The 27,146-nt window shown below is 36.3% G+C and overlaps 1 protein-coding gene across 3 annotated transcripts in view; it reads left to right on the forward strand.

Moving 5' to 3' along the window:
• Positions 1–27,146, forward strand: part of LOC124366267 (arf-GAP with coiled-coil, ANK repeat and PH domain-containing protein 2) — a 78,142-nt gene that overhangs the window by 39,428 nt on the left and 11,568 nt on the right. For all 3 annotated transcript variants that reach the window (XM_046822671.1, XM_046822672.1, XM_046822673.1), the window contains exons 4-13: positions 5,851–6,079; positions 8,418–8,513; positions 10,411–10,639; positions 12,069–12,174; positions 13,686–13,850; positions 15,470–15,576; positions 16,628–16,808; positions 18,207–18,395; positions 20,249–20,400; positions 23,774–23,940. In XM_046822671.1, the coding sequence (XP_046678627.1) occupies positions 5,851–6,079; positions 8,418–8,513; positions 10,411–10,639; positions 12,069–12,174; positions 13,686–13,850; positions 15,470–15,576; positions 16,628–16,808; positions 18,207–18,395; positions 20,249–20,400; positions 23,774–23,940 (1,621 nt within the window). The remainder of the gene's footprint in view (positions 1–5,850; positions 6,080–8,417; positions 8,514–10,410; positions 10,640–12,068; positions 12,175–13,685; positions 13,851–15,469; positions 15,577–16,627; positions 16,809–18,206; positions 18,396–20,248; positions 20,401–23,773; positions 23,941–27,146) is intronic.

The following is a 27,146-nucleotide window of genomic DNA, read 5'->3' on the forward strand; positions in this document are numbered from 1 at the left end:
GACTTTGTCACAAAATTATTAGTTTATTTTTTAAATAAAAGTTAAGTAACCAATTAATATTACTGTGGATAATGAATGATTATTATCATAATTGGATATATTATAATACAGTATCATTATATAATATTTATAGTGTTCACATAAAGATTGAAGATTTTATTGATAATTAGACATACAGTGATGTAACAGATTTCATCAATACTAATAAAAAAAACAATTTTACCTTTTCATCATGTAGTTGCATTCGGTTAATTTAAATAATTTAGAATTAATTTGAACTTGAAGTGTAAAACCTGAAGTAAGATTTATTTACAATTTTGTTTAATTTAATCTCTGGTCCTCTTAATCATGAACACTGAAAAATGGGTACCTGATAGATGATATACTACATGATGATGTACTAATTCCATTTTACAAATATCGTAGGACCCTATTGTATTATATTACACGTGCTTGAACTAAAAAAGCTATGGACTTTGACATTTGGGTTCCCATAATTTATTCTAAGATTGTTTCAAGTGTTACTGAATTATTCAATCAAATACACAGAATGTTGCATAGCAATTTCAGGGGGAGCCACGTTGTATGTGCTAGTAATTAGTATAAAATTTATAATAGCACAAATGTAACTTCTTGACAGATTAAAAATACTAATACATTTACAAATAAATAATTGATAGACAGGAGTTATCAACATAGAAATTTGAAGTTTATTTTTGACGATGGAAGGATTGTGAAGGAAACAGGATTTTTCTGGACATTTGCCATCATTCAGTGAAACCAAAAATCAGTAACACCACATTTCGAGATCTGCAATCTGAATTGAGTATTATGATTTAGAGTTAGTGAAGTTGACACACAACATGGTGGTTGTGATTCCTGACTTAGGCGTGTCACAATGCTCAGGTACGATTTGTTTATTTTAACCTAGTTTGTAATATGTGTTAGGTTAGTTATTACCTGAAGAAGAGATCAGATTGCAGATCTCGAAACGTAGTGTTACTGATTTTTTGTTATCACTGAACGATGGCAAATGTCCGGAAAAATCCTGTTTCCTTAACATAGAAATAACATGTATGTAACGAATTAAAAACAATCTATAGTCTGTGTACATCACATAGAGTATTGATAAAAATATATACATTTGTCTATGTGCTCTGAATTTAGCCTTCAATTCAAAATTAATTAAATATTGTTTTAAATTTATTGTATTCAGTAGCTAGATTAGTCAACAACCTTGTAAAACACTTCTTTTTACCATTTTTAAGCAGTTTTTGATTTATTAACAATAACAGTATGAGCGAATTATGGCAATTTATTGAATAATCTATTTTTCATGCAAAATATGCCGTAACTTGATTTTTGTAAGTCTAGTGGGAATAAATCTACGGCAAAATTGTTTCTATTGTTATAATTATGAATGTAAAATCTAATTTAATACTTACATGGGTATATGTATTCTTAGTTGATATTGCGCTATTGTTACTTATCAGCTATTCAAATTAAAATAAAGCTTTGTATGGTATCAATATTCACATGATATCATTAATGCATTGTCAAATCATTGAATGCTTTGCCTCCATAATTGATATTAACTTTATTTTTTATTTGGTTTTACACTTAGTTAAAAGAGTGTATCTAGATTTTTATTGTTGTTATTGATCTGCTGTTGTTAATGTATTTAGCTGTACAATTTTTAGTATTAGATTGTTTACAAATAACAGTATTAACCCTTAGCGAGCCACAAATAAATAACCAAAACTACTCCTAAGAGCCATACACCTTAAAAATAAAAAAATTCCCACATACCAAAACCAATTTTTAAAAATAACTTTCTTATAACATAAGAGGTAAAAAAAGACAAAATATTTTTTTTTTTTACTCTTTATTGTTAATTTACAGCAAAAAATGGTAAAATCATAATTTCACTAAAAAAATATAATTTTGACATTCTATGTGTTCATATATAAAATTAACAATAGTTGAACACAATTATTGTAATATTTTACAAAAAACAAGCATATAGTAGTTTTTATTTAGACAAAATATAAAGAATATAGTAAATATTTATATATGTACAAATTGAATAAAAGCAATGAAACTAAAAAAAAAAACTTGACAATAAAGCCCTACATCACGATAATAATACATAATACATAATACATAAACTACACTGATACATTGATTAAAAATATTGATTAACTTCAAAATTGAAAAGATAAATACGCGGATCGAAAATGGAAGGGCGAATAAACATCTAACCTCACGGAAAGCTACAGGCAGACTGAGCGTGCGTCAGTATATGTTGTTGGCTCTGGGGGAGACTATGAACTTCCGGCCGCCCGCTATTTTGTCCCTCGAACAAGAGCCGTGACCTTCAAAACAGACACGAATGGTTGTCCCTTGTTTAAATAAACCTTGTTTAACAGTTTTTACTAAGTTTGTTACCCAGAAATGCTTTTAAATAATATATATAAAAAAAATTGATTTCGCGTCAGTGGACGTCGTTGGCTTTTAGCGCTAGTTTAGGCATGACGTCTAGTAACGTCATTGGCTCGGAAAGGGTTAATTAGTGACCTATTGTAGAATTATGCTTGGTAGATAACCCAACTTGGATTACCTTTTTAAAGTTAATCCAATGGAATGTGTGTATACAGGGTCTCCGAAAAATAATGCAGGGATTTTTAACGGCCTTTACTTAACCCTCTAAGTGGCGGTAATATGTTGCTGGAATGGCGGGCTATTTTTAAGAGTCAAGCAGGACTATCTTATAATTTAAAAATAAAATGCAAATTCTAATATGAGCAATGCTTGTTATATATCAATTTTTTCGTAATAAACTACAAAATAACATAGTATAGTTATTGTTTACATACCTTAACCTTTTTTTATGATATCCACACAAATGTTCGAAAAAAACGTTTTTTTCTCCACCAAACTTTTTATTTTTACGTTCTGTAACTTTAAAAATGTCATTCCTAGGAGATTATGTTAAATGCAACCTTTATTCACAATTTAATTCTAAACAAAAAACCTTCAATAATATTTTTTCTATTTACAACACTGAAAAGTTATATAGGAAAAACTGAATCTAGAAAAAACACTTTTTCTAGTCAGAATTGCTAGAAGTTGCTTGCCTTTTCCTCCCTATTGTGTAAGGCCTATAAAAGTGCTGGAGTTTAGGGTAACAAAGAGGGTGAATACCGCAGTTACACCCTGGACACCAATAAACGTTTCTTTTTCTTTTCACATTAGGGCCTTTCGCACAAATGATGCACACTCTTTGATTTTTCCCATCTAAATGGGCAATTTCATGGGCGCTTTGACTTTCATGAGCCACAGTAGGTGAAGGAGTTGTATCATTGGAAACCAGTCCTTGTACTATACTATCAACAAAATCATCCCTTGCCATGGGTTTATCTGAATTTTTGGAGTATAGGATGTAAGCATTGAATACTGCAGTGTCAGTTAGGTTGTACACTATTTTTTTCAGTAAAACAAACAGACCGCGGGAGAAAACTTAGGATTATTGATACTTTGGGATTATACCGACCACACCAGTATGAAGAACACAAAAATATAAATTTATAGAAACAAACATGATAGAACGAAAAAACAACTCTTTAATTACAAAATTACAAGCATTTCCAGGTATTGTAATCGGTATTGTTGTCTCTGTTATCTTATATTTCACGAGAATCCCGATTACGGCAGGCCGCGCGGCATCACATGATTTGCACGGTACATAATTGCCTTTCCATTACAATTCAATTTATATTTCTGATCAGCCCCTCTAGAATTTGATATTTTACTGATAGGTACTATCTCGAGGGATGTATTTCTTTCGTTGACATCAGGGCGGGGCAGCCGAAGCCCGCGCTGATGGCCGGAGGCACTCGCATTTTGTTTGGCGGAATGTGATCAAGAATAAAAACAAGTTTTGAGTGTTTTTTCAATAAAGAGTTTAGTTTTAGTTTGGTAATGTTTGTTTTTGTTGAATTTTTGTGTTTGGAGAAATGTAGAGGTAAAACACGGAAGTACAACAAAGCGACGCGACTCTGCAATCACGTTATCTAATAGACCACTCGACTTTGACCTCTGTCTGAGGATGGGGAGGGGTTTGCGATAAGACAATTCCTGTTTTATATTGACGAAATATTGTTTTACGCTAATCTAGTAATCAGTAGAAGGAAAATGTCAAATAACGATTCATGTCTGGGTGTGGTCGGTATAATCCCAAAGTACCGGATTATTTCAGATAGTACCATTGATTATTTCATCGTGATGTTGATGATACTATATGAAATGTATTTGAAATTTAGTGGTGAACGCAACTGTGCAAACTAGGCGTAAAAATAATTCCTAGCAATAATTCCTTATCGGTTGCCTAGCAATAAACGGCGATGTGAAGCGACTTCTAAGACGTCGCTTGCCACGTCACGGCGGCGTAAATAGAACGTCTCAGACGTCGCTTGCCACTTAGAGGGTTAAAAACTATTCAAGATAACTAAACGAATTAAACATTAAGTTGAAGAGAAAAGAACAAATTTTGTTTTCATACCATAATATCTTTCCATGTAAGCTCCATTTGTTGCTCTGCAGGTATGAAAGTGGTATTTGATTTTTTGTCAAGTGTTATGTAGTACCTCTGGTGTTACAGTTGCGATCGCTTCTGAAATTTGCCCACGTATGTGTGCCAAATCACGTAAATACTCGTGCATAACGCAAAACAATGTTCTGTATGTAACCCCAAAAAAAGTCCAAAGGGATCCAATCTGTACTCCTGGGTGGTCAGGGAATTGGCTAGTTAAATGTCCTTTGAACACACTTTCTGTGTTATGAAACTGGTTAAACCAACGACGAATACGAGTAACTTCATCACCTGGCGAATTTTTACTTCAATATGTAACTCGAGACCAACGCTGCACACTAACAATTGATTTGAATTCAACACACACAAGAATAAACTGTACCTTCTATTATGCCGTAAACATTTTACTTGCAACTGGTGCCAGACGTGTCAGTTACAACAGCAGATTGCCACCGTGCAGCTGTTTTGCGCATGCCAAAGTCAACGTTTCCTTCCATGCTAAACGTAAAACAAAACTTAAGTTATTTCAACTTCAATTTGACATTTAAATCGTTAGTTATCTTGAATAGTTTTTAATTTAGGGCGTTCAAAATCCCAGCATTCTCTTTAGGGGACTCTATATATTATTTTATGAAAGATTGATGGATAAAAAATATTTGTTCCACTGTAAGATCTTTCATCACTTATTGGGTAAGAATGCTGACAATTACATCACAGAGCTCTTTTTGTCTATCAATTATTTTATATTTGGTTCTATTCTGTCACAAATGTTTGTCTAAATACGCAAACTAGTACACAATAGGAAGGTCAATCACATTGTACTGCACGCAATTGTGTTCCTCATGATACAATGAGACTACCACTTCACTTATATATAGGTGTCTCTGATGTCAAAAAGATGTAAATGTTTTGTTTTGAGTTTTTTCGTTGCCGACTTTCTTTGGATCTCTTCAGACGAACATGATTCCAGATGTCAAGTCTGAGACAATGTCAGATACCAGAAGCTGCCATAAAAAGAAGGTGAACTGGACCAAAACTTAAAATTCAATCAATTGCTTAGCTATGCGTAGATTAAAAATTACTATTTTTTAACAAAAATAATTAAGGACAGCATTATATTCTTGAGCAGAAAAACAGTTAATCAAATCTTCAAATAATGTATGGACTATTAAAGATAAATGGAATTATAGACCCATTTCCTTATTGCAAAATTTTGAGGAATTTTCTGAAATTTAAGTTCAGAACGAATGATGTTGCAGGGACATCAAGGCAGCGAGGGAGTCACGGCATTATCTGGAGAAAGTGTCCAGTGAGCTGGACGCTGCGCTGCAACGAAACTCTAGTGCTGTGCGTTCGCGGCCCCTGGAGACAGAGGAGGCCAACAACTTGCTGGCGGCCACTCGAGCCTGCTTCCGTCACACTGCGCTCAGTCACGTGCACTGCGTCACCATGCTGCAAGCCCATAAGCAACATGAACTGGTCTCCACGGTCAGTCACTCGCATATGTTTTATCGTTTGATATGTTCCATCATCACCATTTATTAATTGCAAAGAATTCTGAAAGTAATATTAGTGTCACTAGATAAAGTGTAAAAAATTGAATAATGTAACGGAAGACCATTTCACACCATTGTAGCATAGCTTAACCCATTGCGGATCGTATTGTTTTGGCGTGCGGGCACGAATTAATTTACGGTTAGCGGCCGCACGAACAGCAATGGTGCGCCACATCGTATCACTCGCTATTTTATACTAGAAAATTCAGCTGTGAAGGTATTCGTTCAAATGGAACATGGGCCTGCTGGGGTATCCGTGATGTGGGAACGATAACACGCGAGCAAGGTTCCGGGGTGGCAGGGATGATGTCTGAATCATAGTCTAAATAAAGCGGCTCGGGCGAAGCGATTACAACATCCGGGCCATTTTCTAGACTAAACCCACCAATATGTACGTCTGCGTCGTTTAGTTGTGTCACTAACCTCAAAAGTATTATAATAACAACTGAGGAAAACACCCAATCAGAAGCGCTAAAAAGCAGAGAGTGAACTCATATGAATGATTTTTCAACTTCGACATACAACTGCGATCTGTAGGATATTTATAAAACTTTTGAAAACTCTAAACGTAGACCGTTGTTAAACACTCTTAGTTGACAAGTGAAGACGATCGCCCGATCTATCAGACATTAATAGAACTATTTGGAGGGAAACTTAAAAGCAGACCGCTTTTGCGACCTGAGCTCGTCACCGTGCCGCTGCGTGACGAGCCCAACTTGTCAGTGATCTGCAATGGGTTAAGTGACGTTTTCAAAATAAATTTAACGGTCTTAACCCACCGAATGATGTGTTTTTAACCATGGTGACGAGCATATTTTGATCAAATGCGTGCATGTTAAAAAAAACATTTTTCAAATAATAAAAATTGTATTATAATTATTATGTTGCATACAATTTTATTTTGTATATTCTAGGGAATCAGAAAATAATAGTATAAGTGAACTTACCTTAATGTGATAACCCATCGTACTCTGTTGAATGTTAAAATTTATTTTGCAAAAAAGTTTTTTCAAATTCATACAACCAGTGCCTTATTATACAAATAACAATTACAAATGTGAAATAGCCATTTTGTTTACTTTTTTATGTACATTCAAAATAATTAAATATATGTCTCAATACATAAATATAGTCAAGAATAAAGAATCAAGAATGTTTATTGTCGTTCCACAAATATATTCTAATGACAAAGTCCTTATAGCAGAAGGGTTCTAAATATATACAATATAACACCAACTGTAAATATAAATACATGCTACATACATATTGTAAATAGTACAAGTCAAAGACAAAGTTTTAAACAATAAATTATCAACATTACACATAAGCATTTCGTTAACATTATAAAAAGCTTTTTGTTTTAAACATTTAAGCAGAACATTTTTACATTTTTTACAAGAGACATCTTTGGCATTTACGGGCAGCTTATTGAATAATTTAGTACCAACATAGAAGTAGGAGTGCTTGGTTTTAGCCAGCCTAACAAATTTTAAGTCAATAATGTCTCGATATCCAGTGGAGTATTCATAATTTGAGGTAAGGTTAAGTATGTCTAAATTTTCTTTAATATACATTAAAATTTGAAATATAAAAATGCAGGGTACAGTAAGTATATTATGATCTATAAAAAAGGGTTTACATGAGTCAGTAGTACTTACATTGAACATTGTGCGTAATGCTTTCTTCTGGTATAGAAAGACCTCTTCAGTACCACTTGAGTTACCCCATATATACAATGGGGTAACTCATGGGGTGACTCTATAGACTTGAGTCAATCTATATATACAATAATGAAACCCATTACTGTACGGATGTAAGAAAAACAGAAAACAACTGGTTGAAAAATATCAATTTATCACTGAACAATGGCAAATGTCCAGAAAAATCCTGTTTCCTTCACAATCCTTCCATTGTCAAAAACAAACTTCAAACAAAGAATTGATATATCGAACACCAAAACTATCTATTAGATTATATACAGGATACAAAATAAACTTCAGAATTTCGTGATTATGGCACTATAGAAACAATAGATTTGAACAAGAATATTTGAAGGAATTAGTGTTGCTTACATAATCGTTATGCTCGCCGATACTATTATCAATGCGATGGTCAAGATTATAGCTGGTTAGAAATCAACTGTTGAAATTTATTACTGTGTAAATTTAACGTTTTCGAAGGTAGGTCTTTGAAAGGTTGGTCTTTTCTTGTTTAATTGAATATAATTGTCTGTATCTGTGTTTCTATGATAGTTGTGTTGTCTGTCACAGCTGCTCAGTTACATGCATGCCTGCACCACGTATTTCCACCAAGGCTACGACCTCTGTGAAGGGCTCCAACCGTTCTTCAAGTCAGTTAGTGATGATGTGAGTATTATATGTATAGTTTAAGCTATATGAAATTTTGGGTGTAAACGGAACCAGAATTGGTTTTTATCCCTTACCTTGTCAAAACATCTAAGTATGCGTAAAGGAAGGAATCAGCTTGCTCTGTTATTGACTTCACCTGAAAAGTGTTGCTTTCTACATTTGTTACATTTGTGGCAGGAGTACGTCACACTATGTCACCTGACAAGCTTTGCTGAGGTTACATGTTAAAATGTCGCATGATTGTTTTTTTTATTTACTCTGTGACTTACTTGTTGCAATCATGGTTAACCATAAAACCAATGTACAAATTTTCACCAATGCTAAGACAAATCCCAAGATGTTACATGCATAACCATCAATGTTGCCTATTAAGAATCAAGCTAAATTTCTTGAAATATCATGCTGATAGACAGGAAGGACATTTTTCCAGCCCCTCGAGTGATAGGCTTCGCTGACGCTCAGCCAGTAAATGTTGTGCGTCTACAATGTGGAAACTAGGTAACAGGATATTAATATGCTAGCTTTATAGTCCGGTTGTAACAATAAGAAACTATCTCAGCCGTTCTTGTAACAAGAAAAATTAAGTTGATATAAAAATTACAGTGAGGGATTTTAGAGGATGTAGTGATATCTCAGAGCTTGTTGTGTTATTGGTTCGGTCAGGTAGTAATGTCAATGACCCTGATTTTGAAACTGCAAAAATAGACTACACCCACACCCTGTCACTGCACACAGCACAATTGTTTGTTGACATTTTTCACTTTATATCACTAAATGAAGCTTAGCTGACACTATGTTTGCTGCAGACTTAAATATCCAAGACAACATCGGTATATTGAATTGGTTTTAAAATTCTGTCAGATCTAGAAATCTATCTGAATATTTGTGAACTACATAGATACTTGCTAATAACAGTACAGATGTGAAATATTTACGGCGGAACAGCTCCGGCAAAGGTTAGTATAGGACATTTCGTGAGGTCGGTAAGCCTCCGCCGGAAATAGGAAAGGGTTAATTGAAGGGCCATCACTGATTTACAGCATATTACAGCTTTGTAAAGTGATTTTACATTTCCAGATTTGTTAAACTGGATACATTTTAACCAGCTAGGGGTGAATTCGTTTTAGATTACATAACAAATATATCAGGAGTACTTTATGAAAATAAATAAAAATCATTTAGTAATTCAGGTAGGAAAACAATTTTTAAATACATATTAAATGATGGAATATTTTGTGTAGTTCATCTTTATTTTTATTGACGCAAAAGTAATAGTTTTAGAGGAAGTTAATTTATTTCCAAAGAATATTATTTCTATTTTTCAACAGTATTTCTGATAAAGTGAAAGTTAAGTATTTATGTTTTTGAGTTATTTAATGAAAGTTTTTTGTTCTTAAGCCAGTTAAATTTTAATCTCAAGTTGTCTAATTTTTGAGATAGGTGAAATTTGCTCAGTGACTTCATTTTCATTTTAAGTTTCATCTGCAAAAAGAATTAATTTGTCAAGATAGTTAAGTTGCTTGGGCAAGTCATTAATAAAAATCAAAAACAATATTGGTCCCAAAACAGTCCCTTGAGGGACACCTGCTTCTAAATATATCAGAACAATTCACTGGAGTGGTATATTTGTCATTTATCATTTATAAGGGCTTTATAAAACATAAGGTTTAATATTCAGCGTATTTATTTTTACCAATGACTTAGTGGTTTGAAATCTGTGTCAAAGTATAGTTTCTCTTCTCTGCAGACTATCAAGTAATTACTCTTAAAATTTTATGTTTTCAAGGATTCCACTTCAAGAATTTATATTTTATATTTACTTCACTTCACTTTGTGACATTGTTTGTTAACAATAACTAGCATGTATTGTATTATTTTCTCTGTATGATCGCAGCTGGAGATCCAGAGGGCAGAAGCAGCCAAGCTGGAGAAGACGTTGAACAATTGCCACACGCTGGTGACGAGCCAGGACGTGGTTCAGCCAGCCGCGCCTGCTCTTCCCTCTACCGGACCTCCTCACATGGAGGGCTACCTCTTCAAGCGGACGAGCAATGCCTTCAAGACATGGAACCGACGCTGGTTCTACTTGGACAACAACCAGCTGGTCTACAGGAAGCGAACAGGTACACGATATTGTGGGCTAACAAAACATGTTAGGATTGGATAACAGGATTTCGGACATTTACCTTCGTTATGGTTACTAAATGTATAACACAACGTTTCGAGAGTTGGAGTCTATCCTAGAATCTATATGACGAAGATGTTGTATACCTCTTGTAACCATAACGAAGGCCAATGTCCGAAATACTGTTATCCTGTCAAACCTTCCATCGTCAATAACAAACTTTAAACAAAGAATTTGAGGACTTTTGATAAATGTGTATACATTTCCTTGCCATAACATTTGTTTTGTACAAATTATGAAGTAGGTATTGAGTAAGAAAACAGATATTAAATTTTTTGAAGAGGCTGGAACAGAAAGAGAGCTATCCTCCCCTTCTTGCAATGTGGCATGATTGATATATAGCACTCAGTATTCCTCCTCATGGGATCTTGACAGGAAACGGCCCTACCACCAACCTCTTCCATCCTGTAAATCCTATCACTCCGAAGGTAAGCACAAGATTTTTTAGGACTAAGTGCAGTTTCTTATCCTATCAGGAATTTATAAAGTTCTGTATCACATTATGACGATACAGAACTCTACATTGTATCAGCATAAAACACATGACAGTTCAGGTGTTCATATTTTTGGTATGAAATATGAGTTTGTACTTATTTTCGAGTATGTGACCCAGCTAGTAGATCTGCTGGTACTGTGAAAACTTTTAAACAATTTGGGTCTTGAATATCTGTGAAGAAGAGTTAGTCGAACCGATTGTTAATGTTATTAAATTCGCACAGGAGTTTTCCCATCAGCTTTAAAGCTAGCTAAGGTCTAAACAAAACTTAGAAATGGAGTTGATATTCAAGCAACAAATTACAGGCCAATTTTGTTAATTTCTACGATAGTTTGTAATATGACGTTGGCAAGTTTGTACGGAAGATATATGATTTAGGCTTGAGTTCAGCTTGTTTTTAGTAAGACACTTTCTTAAGTGTTGTATGTTTGGGCCCCAGATCTGTTTTGGACACTTGATTGTTTTTCAATTCTAGTTGTAGAATATTCTTACGCAGTGAGTGAGTGGGAAATAGCTGAAGCGTTGGGGTTGAGTGGGAGGTAAAAAAATCAAATCAAGTTATATAAGGCGTATCTGAACCTATAAGAGAAAAACTGTAGGTGAGAAAATTTTTTGCTACCCTATCGTTACTATTATTTCAATATAACTAAAACACAACCAGCTGGGCTTACAGAACATGGCAGAATTAGATCTAGTAGATTATCACAACAACAAAACTTAAGATTCGTAGACCATAAAAATTTTTTATGAAATGTTTGAATTTTAAATTAGTATAAAGAAAAGGATTTATATGGAATAGAGTAAAAATTAATGATGTCATCAACGTCAAATTTACCAAGCAATATATAGTGATGGTTTGTCTGTGTTCCAGGAGAGGATTCGGTAACTGTGATGGAAGATGACTTACGCCTGTGTTCTGTCAAACCTGTCGTCGATTCGGAGCGGAGGTTTTGCTTTGAAGTACTTTCACCCACAAAGTGAGTTTTGTTGTTCTTAATTATTATAGTGTTTTATTTTGATTTTTTCTGAGATGTAAAAATATATGACTTTTTACTTTCTCTTCCTCCCCCGAATACATAGAATAGGAGGAAAAATATTGGTTGGGTTCCAAAAAATTAACAATTTGGTTTTTAGTGAAAATTTAATTTTTGAACCATTTGTGTAAAAAGATTTATTGTGAAAATGTTTGTGTACTTGACTGTGCAGCAGGCTATGTAAGTAAGCATTTATTGTAACTTCAGTCCAATGAGACTGATGTAGACCAAATTTGACATGAAGACACAGTAGGTACATCACTTGATATTTTTAATTTTTTGAAATTTAATTGACCAAAAACCTGTGTTTTAGCCAAACAAAGTATTTTCTTGGAACAAGTAATTTTGATTTAGCCTGTTTCATGTAACCTGTTAGATGTGTACCAAATTATCTATAGAGATTTATATTTTTTAGTGTTTTTGTAAGCATTATTAAAGTATTTTCTAGTGTATTTTAAATGTAATTTTCGTAGTTTTTCATTAAGAATGTTTTAGACACAAAAATATTATGACTTCATGAATGAAATCATTCCCTTTTGAACAATAGAATAAAAATGTTTATTTAATTGGGAATATTTTATTTAATTGTATATCAAGTTTCATTATACATACCACAAAATTATTTATGTAAGACAAGAAAGATTATCATATTTTTTATCATTTATTTAAGTCAACTAGCTTTGTAGGATTCAATCATTAGAATTGAATGTCAAACAAAGAGAATCTTAGAAAATAACTGCTATGTTTAGTGGCTAGTGGTGCTGGGCTTACAAGCTCCAATGACTAATTATAAATACTGCTTTCGAGGGCATAGGGTTAAACAGTGATGTAAGGATAGCAGCAAACCCAGCAGGGATCACTTCTGGCTGGCTTATACCTTCCAGTTGAACCTACACTGGGCACAGCAAAAGCCGATGTGTCATTTAAATTTGGGCAACCTTATGGATGTCCAGGAGTGGCACATCACTAACCGCAGATTCTGGGGTTCATGGGCAATTCGATAGGTTTAGACTACTGTGAGATTTGGTGGGGTTTGTTTCCTAACCTCAAAGGTTTTTGCTAGCCTCAACAAGGGTGTGCCACCTCCTGTCTACTTTCAAGGGGCTGGTTCAGAGCTGGCCTCCCCTTCTTCCGGGGAGACATGATTTTGAGATTTAGTGCCCTAATTCTTCCTCATGGATCTCGATAGGAGGTGGCTCCTACCCCCCAACCTTACTCATCCTGAATATCCTGTCACTCCGGAAGCAGCACTAAGATTCTTATAGGACTAAGTGCAATTTATAAGCTTCTTGACTTAAGAGAAAAAAAAGGATAGAAGCATATCAGCACAAGAAAAACAATCTCTAAAATTTCTTCCGAATTTTTTGCGAGTTTCCTTTTTAATCTTTGTCTCACATTTAGATCTAACCTGACAGTGGTGGTCACCTATCAACAATACTGGTGTTCTGTCTCAGGAGTCACATGCTACAAGCTGACTCCGAGGACATGTACCAGGCCTGGGTGAACGCTCTGCAGCTGGCCATCGGAGCCGCTCTGCAGCACAGTCACGGACACACAGACAACAGACAGCAGACGGACAGACAGCAGACAGACAGCCAGGACAAGCTCCGCAAGTCCAAGTAATTATGACCCATACGGTTGATTCTTTCTTCTTTGTTTGAAGTTTATTTTTGACGATGGAAGGATTGTGAAGGAAACAGGATTTTTCCGGACATTTGCCATCATTCAGTGAAACAAAAAATCAGTAACACTACGTTTCAAGATCTGCAATCTGGTCTGTTCTTCAGGTGAATAACTAACGTAACACATAATTACAAAGTAGGCTAAAATAAACAAATCATACCAGAGCGTTGTGACACACATAAGTCAGGTATTACAACCACCATGTTGTGCGTCAACTTCACTAATTCTAAAACATGCACTTAATAAAAAACTAAACACAACCCTAATTATTTCCGGAAAAAAAACCCTGTTTCTTTCACGATTATTTGTTAATCCTTTTGTCATGGCTCTAGACCACTTGGTTATGAAGCTCCTGAATCGGATTGTTCATCAAGTATTCCTCTGAAATTTGTTCAGTTACAGACAGAAAAATGAAATTCTGGGATATTTTTAGTCCAAAAAAGTATTGACTCATCGCATGCCACTAATAAATCCATTAACTTCCTATAACGCCAAGACAAGTAAATCATTTTGTTTCTTTAAGTTCAAAGCAAATTTTACTACAGCAAAATTATAAAAGGTAAAAGCAAAAAAATATAGAACAGGGAATATTATTGAAAATTCGCATATTTATTCATAAAAATAAAAAAGAACTGTTTATTTAAAATAAATTGTAATTTTACTATAAAACAAGATAAATATTTCAAACTAATCATAACACACCACACAATAAAGAATAATAACGAGATACGTAGTAGACATGCATTTGTGACAACCGAGGCAGCAGTAATACACACCATGGATACGTTTGGTTATGGCTCTGTAGGAGATGCAGAACTTACGAGCAGGTGGTCGGAGTTAGATAAAGGGCGCCCCCCTCCCCCTGCCACAGAGTGAAGGTTGTTTATAAATACTTCCTTGGCAACCACTATAAGCACGGAGCGTGCATTGGGCATTTCGAAGGTCTTTTTTGAACTGAAAAACTCTCCAAGAAACATAATCTATAATATTGGATATAACTGTATTTGGCATTTTAGTAAAAGTCTGCCATTCTAATATATCCGTCTATGGCTTGGGAAGGGTTAAAAGTCAAATATTACGTTTGCCAAAGAAAATCTTTTTGACGTTATTTCAACACTTTTGAAATTAGATTTCAGTTGTTTGAGATGGAGGAGCTATGAAAATTAGAATGAAATATCAACCTCAAAATAAAAACGTTCAACGTATATCTTGACTTTTGTTGTTGAAAATGTTATTCCTTATTAACGCTTCTATAAAAAAGGTAATATTTAGGTCTGTTCTGTAATTTCCGGCTCTTATGCATCATATATCATATGCAGTGTTATGTGTCTGTATAAGTTTTTTTTTTTTTTTTTTTTTTTAAAAAAAGAAAAGCTGATCCCCTTTTAAGCCTTACTCTGCCCGTCCTCATGGGCCACTGGCCTGTGCGAGGATCCTATCAAACAGAATAAGGGGAGAGTCGATACAGTACAAGGTCGATGGTACTGATAAAAAGTGCAACGGTCACAGACAGGATTCGAACCTGCACTACCTCTAACTTAGTTTCATTTTGCAGGATATGGGAACAGCTGGTGAAAGTTGCAGGAAACGACAAGTGTTGTGATTGCGGTGACCCTGACCCCAAGTGGGCAAGCATCAACCTGGGAATCACCCTCTGCATTGGTGAGTATGAATTTAGTGTTCACAGCAAACTTTTATTAGAGTAGAACTGGGTTAATGTTCAGGCATATATAATAGAATATATTTTTATTGCGTTGACAATAAATATTACATTGTATTGCAGTAGTTAATAATACCAATTTTTTACAGTATTTATCTTAAAAACTAAATCCATTCACTGAACTTTCCATACAGTTACACACAGGCACACATTCATACACATACAAAGAAACAAAACTCATAATTCGTGGGATCAACCCCCAGGATTATAACATGGGCTGAGAATAACTATGATTATCCGATGTTGTAGCATGTTCCGGAGTACACCGCAGTCTGGGAGTGCACTACAGTAAGGCGCGATCTCTGAGACTTGACGCCTGGGAGCCATGCTGTGGCTGAGCTGAGAATAACAATGATTATCCGATGTTGCAGCATGTTCCGGAGTACACCGCAGTCTGGGAGTGCATTACTGTAAGGTGCGATCTCTGAGACTTGACGCCTGGGAACCATGCTGTGGCTGAGCTGAGAATAACAACGATTATCCGATGTTGCAGCATGTTCCGGAGTACACCGCAGTCTGGGAGTGCACTACTGTAAGGTGCAATCTCTGACACTTAACGCCTGGGAGCCATGCTATGGCTGAGCTGAGAAGAACAACGATTATCCGATGTTGCAGCATGTTCCGGAGTACACCGCAGTCTGGGAGTGCATTACTGTAAGGTGCGATCTCTGAGACTTGACGCCTGGGAACCATGCTGTGGCTGAGCTGAGAATAACAACGATTATCCGATGTTGCAGTATGTTCCGGAGTACACCGCAGTCTGGGAGTGCATTACTGTAAGGTGCAATCTCTGACACTTATCGCCTGGGAGCCATGCTGTGGCTGAGTTCAGAAAAACTGTGACTATCCGATGTTGCAGCATGTTCCGGAGTACACCGCAGTTTGGGAGTGCACTACAGTAAGGTGCGACCTCTGACACTTGATGTCTTGGGAGCCGGAGATACTCAAGGTGATGGCTGAGCTGAGAATAATTATGATTATCTGATGTTGAAGCATGTTCCGGAGTACACCGCAGTCTGGGAGTGCACTACAGTAAGGTGCGATCTCTGACACTTGATGCCTGGGAGCCGGAGATACTGAAGGTGATGGCTGAGCTTGGTAACTGTGTGGTCAACAACATCTACGAAGCTAATATCGACCCTGACGTTACCAGAGCCACTCCCAGTTGTGTGGGGTTAGTAATATCCGACCTGACAGTCTTTCGCCAATAGAGAATGTTTAAAGTAGGATAGGTTGATATAGTAGGAGAGAAGTTTTTTCTTTATTTTTTTATAATATATGTATTTAAACACTAATTTGTAGCCACATTCTTCAAACAACCAATAGAGAAAAAAGGGATTTCTATATTTCGGGTAGTGCAACATTCATTTGTAGCAGAGGCCAATTATAGAAGTAGACTGCGAATGTATACGGATGAAATGTGCCGACTTGGTGCTCACAGTTTTAGATTTTGGTACAATTTGGTATACTAATAAAGAGTGCTGAGATTAAGAAAATACAAAAATTTAAATTTTTATCTAGAACCGTTTTTGAAATTTGGCTATGTAAAGTTTCCGAAAACTCATACTTGAACAGACTTTTTTGAAATTGCTCTAGGAGTTCTCCTAATTGACATAGAGAGTAGTAATTCTACAGCATTTGTATGCTCTTTCTTATGTTATATAACACAACATGGGTTAAAACATTTGAAAAAAATGTTGTTCAAATACATATGAATATTTTTTCCCCAAGAAGTACATAATGTTCAAAATCTTTCTATGAATATTAAGCACTGTTGTAAATTGCATAGTATAACATAAATATGGGATAGGGTCATGGTTAAAAAAAATAAATTTCTGACACTCATTTTTCACGAGTAGCCTGCTCCGACTGAATAATAATACTTAACTTGGTACATTTGATGTTTTTCCAACAGTAAATAATTGACGTTACAGCAATGGGTTATTTCCGCACTTATTTATGCTGCTGAATTTTTCACTAATGGCTAAAACTGTAGTAGATTTTTTTACGTTCAACGTCTAACTATAACGAGAAAAGTGTATAGGCTTCACAACTTTGCATAAACAAGTTATTACAATATGTTTTTTCAATGTTTCTCCTTGTACCCCAAGGGGTATCAAAAAGATTAATTTATCCAAAAATTGAACAATCGTGTACCCAATAAGGTACGTGATAGTCTGAGGTATTTATTTAAGCGTGAGGTATAATTTCAAAAGCCACTGAGAAAGGCAAACATTAAAATCACAATAAGGAAATGCATAGCGTGTATCCCATCGAACACACAATGCGCTTTACGAAATTCCGGTTTGAACCCAATCGAGTACACAACGGCAGTTGTGAAAGATCGTGTGTACCCGATGGGGTACAAGTCATCGTAAACGTGTTAAAGTAGAGTATTCAAAATATTTTAATAAATAGTTATTACTGTTGTTAGTTGACTGGCTAAATGTAAATAAGGGATGATAATGGCTTCATTGCAAAAAATTAAATAAGTTTTTATTGTTCATTCATTATAATTGTACTTTTTGTAGTTGATTGTATCAATTGACTCAAAAACAAAAATTGATTGCAGGGGAGTGAGGGAGGCATACATCAAGGCTAAATGGGTGGAGCGTAAATTCGTGCGGCCTCTGGCTGTGTCACCCGCTCGACTGTCACGCAGCCCGGCCCTGCGCAAGTGGAGTGTGCGCAAGCTGCGGCGCAGACCCCACAGTAGCGACACGAGCAAACGCCGCACCAAACTGAATTGTGTACATGACAAGTGAGTTGTCTGAATTGTGATTGTTTCTTGTTTGAATAGAGTAGAATATATTTATTGCGTTAACAATAAGTATTACAATGGTCTCTCTGTTGTTCAATTTTGCGATGATTCTAACAGTTTTATTCCAGTCTGAAAACTCTTTCCAAGTTTGATATAGCAGATTTGCCCCATAGAGAAATTCTGTAGGATAGATATATTAATCCGATATATACGATGGAAATATTAATCGGTAGTAAGCCATCATTATAACAGCAGACGTACAAAGCTTTGATAAATTTCAAAGGACAACAATTTCCAGATACCAATTTGACAGATACACTTTCAGTGCGAACTTTTCAGGTTAACTCTTTATTTAGGTGTATTCTTAGAAATTTAGCAAAATCAGTTTCCTCCAGAACAATGTTATCCACCATTACTGTTGGGGTTTCATAACCATGTATACAGAAGCTGATGTAATTTGTCTTTTCATGATTAGTTTTGAGATTATTTACCAGGGAATTTTGAATGCAGGAACCATTGGTGAGGTTTCAGTTAATTTTTTTCAGACAATATACCAAATATTAGTAAATAGTTACCATTATCCGAGGCTGATCAAAGTAGTTTTTAGGTTAGTTCGCTACATCAGTATTACAAAACAAATAATGAGTTATAATTTGAAGCATCCACAAATTCTAATACTGAAAGTTGAAATTTTCTTGAAATGACAGGTGACTTTTGTCAGTTGTGAAGTCAATTATTACATATGAAAAAAATTGTGATAATTTGCGAAATATACATCGATAAACTGTATTGCAATCAAAGTAAATTTATAATTTTTTTTAAAGGAGAAGCCAATCTCCTTTTATGCCTTATTCTGCCTGTCCTCATGGGCCACTGGCCTGTGCGAGGATCTTATCAAACAGAATAAGGGGGAGAGTCGATACAGTACAAGGTCGATGGTACTGATAAAAAGTGCAATGGTCACAGACAGGATTCGAACCTACGCTATCTCTAACTCAGACTCAAAGTCCAACATCTTAGACCACTCGGCCATCGGCACTCCCATGGCCGATATATAATAAAAGTGTATTATAGTTTTCATTTTATTGGGGGCGACATTTAGATTTCAAATTGTTGGGATCAAGAATAATTATTAACAATAAACTGAAAATATTTGATGTTTTTACTCTCTGACCTGGTGGACATTATACACATTTACTGTGCATTAAAATTGTTGCCTGGGATCCAGAGAGTTAAATAAAGAAATTCAATTCTGTATAATTGTTTAATTGGTTTACTGATAACATGATAAAAGATAAATTAATTGTGGTGTTTTAAATCTTTTGAATGCACTTGTTAGTTTGGATTTTTTTGACGATGGAAGGATTGTGAAGGAAACAGGATTTTTCTGGACATTTGCCATCATTCATTGAAACTAAAAATCAGTAACACTACGTTTGAGATGCAATCTGATCTCTTCTTCAGGTAAATAATAACCTAATACATAATTAAAAACTAGGTTAAAATAGAGTTTACCTGCTATTACAAACTAGTTATAGAATTATTATAAACTAGGTTACCTGAAGAAGAGATCAGATTGCAGATCTCGAAACGTAGAGTTACTGATTTTTCGTTTCACCAAACGATAGCAAATGTTCAGAAAAATCCTATTTCCTTCACTTGTTAGTGTTAAAACATTAGTTTTGAATTATGAATTAATTAATTGAAGTTGTTACAATGTTATCAAATTTATATTATTATGTTGTGAGAAGCTGCAATTTGCGGAATAAAATTGTTATGTTGTTCCATATACATCAACATCAACAAACATTTGTTGTGGCATCAGTTTTAAACAGTAACCGTTATGTCCATAGGCCAGAAGAACCAGAACAGAAGAATGCCAGTGTAAGTGTCAGTGAAGAAGTGATCTTAATTGGTGAGAACCTGCCAGGCAAAGAAGCCCAGAGTTCCATAGAACTGAGCAGTGACGAAGACTCCGCGGGTGATGAGGAGGAAGGGGAGGCAGGTGCGTTGAGCAGTTCATTACATCAAAATCCTTAGTGTATTCTAGTATCTTCGAGTCCTTTGTGCACAAAATCCTCCAAGCTCCTTTTACTGTCACAACTTCCCTCTTCTGGCATTCCCATCCAGGTCCACTTCTCTATTTGTCTCTCTTCATTCTTTTCAACCAACCAACTGTCTCTAAGCCTTACTATTGAGCTTGCAGTCCTCCTGTCAACTGTCTCTAACCTTACTATTGAGCTTGCAGTCCTCCTGTCAACTGTCTCTAAGCCTTCCTATTGAGCTTGCAGTCCTCCTGTCAACTGTCTCTAAGCCTTCCTATTGAGCTTGCAGTCCTCCTGTCAACTGTCTCTAAGCCTTACTATTGAGCTTGCAGTCCTCCTGTCAACTGTCTCTAAGCCTTCCTATTGAGCTTGCAGTCCTCCTGTCAACTGTCTCTAAGCCTTCCTATTGAGCTTGCAGTCCTCCTGTCAACTGTCTCTAAGCCTTCCTATTGAGCTTGCAGTCCTCCTGTCAACTGTCTCTAAGCCTTACTATTGAGCTTGCAGTCCTCCTGTCAACTGTCTCTAAGCCTTACTATTGAGCTTGCAGTCCTCCTGTCAACTGTCTCTAAGCCTTCCTATTGAGCTTGCATCCTGTCAACTGTCTCTAAGAGTCCTCCTGTCAACTGTCTCTAAGCCTTACTATTGCAGTCAACTGCTGTCATTGAGCTTGCAGTCCTCCTGTCAACTGTCTCCAGTCAACTGTCTCTAAGCCTTCCTATTGAGCTTGCAGTCCTCCTGTCAACTGTCTCTAAGCCTTACTATTGAGCTTGCAGTCCTCCTGTCAACTGTCTCTAAGCCTTCCTATTGAGCTTGCAGTCCTCCTGTCAACTGTCTCTAAGCCTTACTATTGAGCTTGCAGTCCTCCTGTCAACTGTCTCTAAGCCTTCCTATTGAGCTTGCAGTCCTCCTGTCAACTGTCTCTAAGCCTTCCTATTGAGCTTGCAGCTGTCAGTCCTCCTGTCAACTGTCTCTAAGCCTTCTAGCTGTCTCTAAGCCTATTGAGCTTGCAGTCCTCCTGTCAACTGTCTCTAAGCCTTACTATTGAGCTTGCAGTCCTCCTGTCAACTGTCTCTAAGCCTTCCTATTGAGCTTGCAGTCCTCCTGTCAACTGTCTCTAAGCCTTACTATTGAGCTTGCAGTCCTCCTGTCAACTGTCTCTAAGCCTTCCTATTGAGCTTGCAGTCCTCCTGTCAACTGTCTCTAAGCCTTACTATTGAGCTTGCAGTCCTCCTGTCAACTGTCTCTAAGCCTTCCTATTGAGCTTGCAGTCCTCCTGTCAACTGTCTCTAAGCCTTACTATTGAGCTTGCAGTCCTCCTGTCAACTGTCTCTAAGCCTTCCTATTGAGCTTGCAGTCCTCCTGTCAACTGTCTCTAAGCCTTACTATTGAGCTTGCAGTCCTCCTGTCAACTGTCTCTAAGCCTTCTATTGAGCTTGCAGTCCTCCTGTCAACTGTCTCTAAGCCTTACTATTGAGCTTGCAGTCCTCCTGTCAACTGTCTCTAAGCCTTACTATTGAGCTTGCAGTCCTCCTGTCAACTGTCTCTAAGCCTTACTATTGAGCTTGCATGCAACTGTCTCTAAGCCTTACTATTGAGCTTGCAGCCCTCCTGTCAACTGTCTCTACTTCATGCAGAAATTTAAGTACAGTAAAATTCCATTAATCTGGTATCCTATAGTTTGGCATGCTTTGTAACCTGGCTTGGTGGTCCTTTTGGAGAAAGTCACATTTCTCTGCACAATGTAAAACATCAATCATTTAATAAGCAACTATGTTTTTTCGTTCATGGTGGACACAGCTTTTGGCTGGCGTGGAGAAGAGGTTAGACCTCATGTTCGGGTGATATAGATTAGACTTGAGTCACATGACTGACAATGGCTGTTGGCTCTCAAATTGCACTTTCGTATTTATGTATCAATTATTGACATATTATTGACAGATAGAACGACAGACAGTCATAAGGCAAAGAGATTTTTACATAATCTGACAAACAAAATAGAGATTGTGTCAGTCTATTGAGTAATATGCTTCAACAACACTCAGCCAAATCCCATGGTTGGACATGCAACACTATAGAACTCATTATATATGTAGAAAAGAAGTTTCATGCATAATTTCAAGTCTACAGATGAAATCCTTCTCGAGATATCTTGCCACTATAGATTAAAACTTTTGTTTATTAAATTGAGCTTAATATCAATGTTTAGACAATAAAAGTCCACACACCCAGTTATTTATGTTGGATGTGTTGAGATAATTAGTCTTCATGTGTTAACCTTCCGACTGATAGTAGTAAACTCACAGAATGATGCACTGGTATTGTCCTTGCACAGTATATTTTTCGGAAGGTTAAAAAAATGTGCTAAATGGTAAGGAATAAATGATATATTATATATAAGCCAGAGAAAATGTAAAATAATAAAAATATGCATTTACCAGAGCTTTGTTTTAAACATTTTTCCATAAATTAAAGAGTGATTATTTTGAAATTTTCATTTTTTAATTTCACTCATTGTAGCTTGTACAGAACAGGATAGTAAGGTTGATACTTAAAATTACCTATGACTACTGTGCTTCCAATGATCTGGCTGCAAACCATCCAGAAACTAAACAGATAAATTTTGGCAGGAGGGGACAACACATTCCAGCTTTACCTGATGTTCTACTGGAGGAAGAGAGTAAACTCTTAGTCCTTACTCTTGATGCCAAACTGATGTGGAGGCCACATATCAATGAGTTATGTAAAGATATGTTCTCTGCTGTCATAGTAGCTTATCATGCACTCCTGGAATCTCACATTCGATATGGTATTGTAATCTGGGTTCCACCTCTGGTATTAACCTGAATAGAGAACTCTCTTTACAGAAAGCAGCAATAAGATCGTTAGCTGAACTGGAGTGGCGAGAAAGTTACAGAGAAGCTTTTAAGAAGCTAAAAATTGACTGTCGTCACTATCTACATCAAAGAAGTAAGTCTTGGTTGAAAAAATTGGCCTTCCCAGAGAAATTAAAAATCTTGGGTACAAAACAAAGAATTGAACAAGAATCTCTCTCTCTCCCAAGACAACTTATCAACCTCCTACTAGATGACATCGGAGTGCTAACTGGAGGTGCCTTAAAACAAAGACTGGACACCTGGTTGATAGATCGATTCATGTATTGGTATCAAACATTTTATGAAAACGTCAGGGGATGACTTCTTAGTTTATATTATTACTATTTTATGTACTTGACGCCATTAATTTTCTGAAAGAAAATGTAAATAAAGATTATGATCGATTGACTTAATTTGAGAAGAGTGGCGCTGAGATTAATGCAATGTTGTAACGTTGTAGTAAGTATGGAGGATCTGAGCAAACTGGGGGCTGACCTGTTGCTGTACAAGGCATCGGCAGCTCACAATCTGGCTGTCATGTGTCTAGCCATGGCTGAGGGGGCAGACAAGGGTTGGCGCAACAGTGAGGACAACGGGCGCACTCACCTGCACCAGGCAGTGCTCAGTGTAAGTTGCTTAACGTACATACATTATGAATTTAATGTACATACATTACATATTTAACATACGTATGTTAAGTATATGTTACGTTGGAATTGTCATTCTCCTAGGCATAGTAAACTGAGAATTTATTCCATTTTAATGCTAGGCTGAATTGTTGTGAAATGTACAACTGGAAAGATTTAACAAAATGTAAACGCTCCTGGAGGCCATGTATGATTTGCAGTAAGTTTTGTTTCAACTTTGTATTCCCGCTGAGGAAGCCATTACTGACGTAGAAATATCAGTATTTATTGTTACTTATTATTTATGAGTAATTTTCTAAGTGCTCCAATAGTTCTTGTTTACTACAAATTTTATTTTTACAAAAAAACCATGTGTACCAATTAGATTAGTTTGACATTTTATGAACACACTGTTTAACACGTTCATGACGATGTGTATCCCATCGGGTTCAAACGATCTTTCACAACTGCTGTTGTGTACCCGATCGTTTACACACCAGGCTTTTATCAAACGCGTCATGCGTCTGATGGGGTGTACGTTGCTATGCATTTTCTTATTGCGTTTATATTGTTTGCCTGTCTTCATAGTTTGTTCAGTGTGATCCTGCGATTAAATAAATACCTTATACTATTTTGTACCCCATCAGGCGCATGATTGCTTAATGTTTAAGGTAATTCATTTTTTAGGTAACCCTTGGGGTACGTGGAAAAATATTGAAGAAACATTGGAACATATATTTCTACATATATATAAGTCTACATATATTTCTTGTTATACTTAGACGTTTAACGCAATTGTGGTTTTTTTTTCAATTATAATTGAAGTCACTGTGACATCACTGTTGCTAAAAAAGCAAAACGAATTTCACCATTAAAATCAGCAATTCTTTCTGTTTAAAATGGTATATACGAGGGTAATTCGGAAAGTAAGGTCCGATTATTCGCGTAAACCAGACAAACAGTAAGTAAGCAGCGAAATGCGCATGTGCCCTGACTCCCGGCATGCATTGTGCGCAGAACGACGCCATTTGCAGTAAAATCGTTGTAGTCTGCTGTTGTCTGTGCCTTTTTAAAATGTTTAAAACTATTGAACGTCCCGCCGACTGTGAAATACGGTCTGTGATACAATTTTTGACAGCAAGGAACGTTTCAGCAGCGGATATTCATCGACAGATAAGTGAAGTGTACGGTCCAAATGCAATGAGTGACAGCAAAGTGCGGAAGTGGGTGAGAGCTTTTAAAGATGGACGGGAAAATGTCCATGACGAACCACGATCTGGTCGGCCGTCAGTGATCACCAAAGATTTGGTGAAAGCCGTCGATGAAAAAATTCGTGAATATCGGCGATTCACTAGCAAAAAATTCACTAGCAATAGAATTTTCAAACGTGAGTAGAACTACATTGTTTAAAATTGTTTCTGAAATTTTGGATTTTCGCAAATTGTGCTCATGTTGGGTTCCCAGGCTGCTTACTGAGGAACACAAAAAAAGAAGAATGGGTATTGCTCTTGAATTTTTTATACAATATCATCAGGAAGGTGATAACCTTTTAGACCACATTGTGACGGATGACGAGACATGGGTTTCCCACATAACCCCAGAAACGAAACGCCAGTCGATGGAGTGGCATCACTCGACGTCACCGGTTAAAGTGAAAGCAAAACAAACATTGTCCACACGCAAGGTTATGGCGACAGTGTTTTGGGATAGACGTGGGATATTGCTAGTCGAGTTCGTGGAGCGAGGAACAACAATAAATGCGGCCACTTATTGCAACACTCTGACTAACCTTAGACGAGCAATACAGAACAAGCGACGTGGGCTATTGACAGCTGGAGTTTCGTTGCTGCAAGACAATGCCAGACCCCACTCTGCCAACCAAACCCAAAATCTCATCAAATTGTTTGGTTGGAAACAGCTAGAACACCCGCCATACAGCCCAGACTTGGCGCCGCGCGACTTCCACTTCGCTACCTAAAAGAGTTCCTAGGCGGGAAGCGCTTCGACACTGATGACGAGGTGAAACAAGCAGTACAAGACTGGTTATCTTTGCAGGCGGCCGATTTCTATGACAAGTGTTTAAACAAAAGTGGAAATTATGTAGAAAAATAGTGATTGATGTCAGGAATCAAATAAAACAAGTTTGTTGTGGTTTTTTTTAAATAAAAAAACGGACCTTACTTTCCGAATTACCCTCGTAAATAGTGGTGACTTATGTACTGTCGAAACGGTGTGTGTGTCAGATCTACATTATAGTAAGAATTGCCAGTTCCAAGATTAATAACTTTTGACACTTTTATGTGCTATTAGTTCAGAAATGATTACTATTTGTGTGAAAAAAATCATTTTTTAATACAAAACAATCAATTTTGGTAGTAACCAATCGGAAAAATAAAGAAAAGCCATCCATACAAAAGATTCTACATCATATAAAAAAGATAAGTTGTGAAACAACTGAACTGAGAGTGATCTTTGATGAAGGCAGACAAAGCTTAGTGCTGGGAGCTACAAATTACACACAAAACATGTTTCAGACATCTAGCGGATGTAATTAGAACTACAAGAATTTGCTTCTAAAACTCGCATAGGAATGACAGGGTAGTTCACAAACAAAAATAAGCAGATTGCAACATATACATTGACACTGCTTCAAGATAAATATAAAAACACAACAGTGACATAGCTTGAAGCACGGTGACGTGACTGTTGCGTAGTAACTGTTGAAAGGGTTAATTATAATTCTGTATGCCTTCTTTGTGGCTAAATAATAAAAATAGTGGAATATATCAGAGTATGAGGCTCTTGGGGCGAGAAGAGTAATCATCTTTGGAGCTCGACAGTCCGATTAGACCAAAATAATAAATATTGACAGGGTGATTCTTGACCTAGTCAAGAGTAAGAGATTGGCCTCAGTGATAAATCGTAAGGGTCTTGGAATGTACTTAAGTTGGATGTCTTCAAGAGGAACTATCAACAGCCTGACCATCCAAATTTTAATTCTGTTCTGAATTTTACTGTGTGTATTTTACTAAAAACATAATGATCTTCTGATCATGTTAAGCAGAGATATTGCGCATTTAGAAGGTTTTAAAAACCACTTTTAAAGGTTATTTATTTTAGGAATGGTAAGCTGGATGCATATTCAGTGACAACGGGAAGTGTTGAGTGCTTTTACCTTTACACTAACTAGTTAATATGTCTTTCCAG

This window comes from Homalodisca vitripennis, chromosome 7, assembly GCF_021130785.1.
Source record: "Homalodisca vitripennis isolate AUS2020 chromosome 7, UT_GWSS_2.1, whole genome shotgun sequence".
In the NCBI taxonomy this organism is placed as follows: Eukaryota; Metazoa; Arthropoda; class Insecta; order Hemiptera; family Cicadellidae; genus Homalodisca; species Homalodisca vitripennis.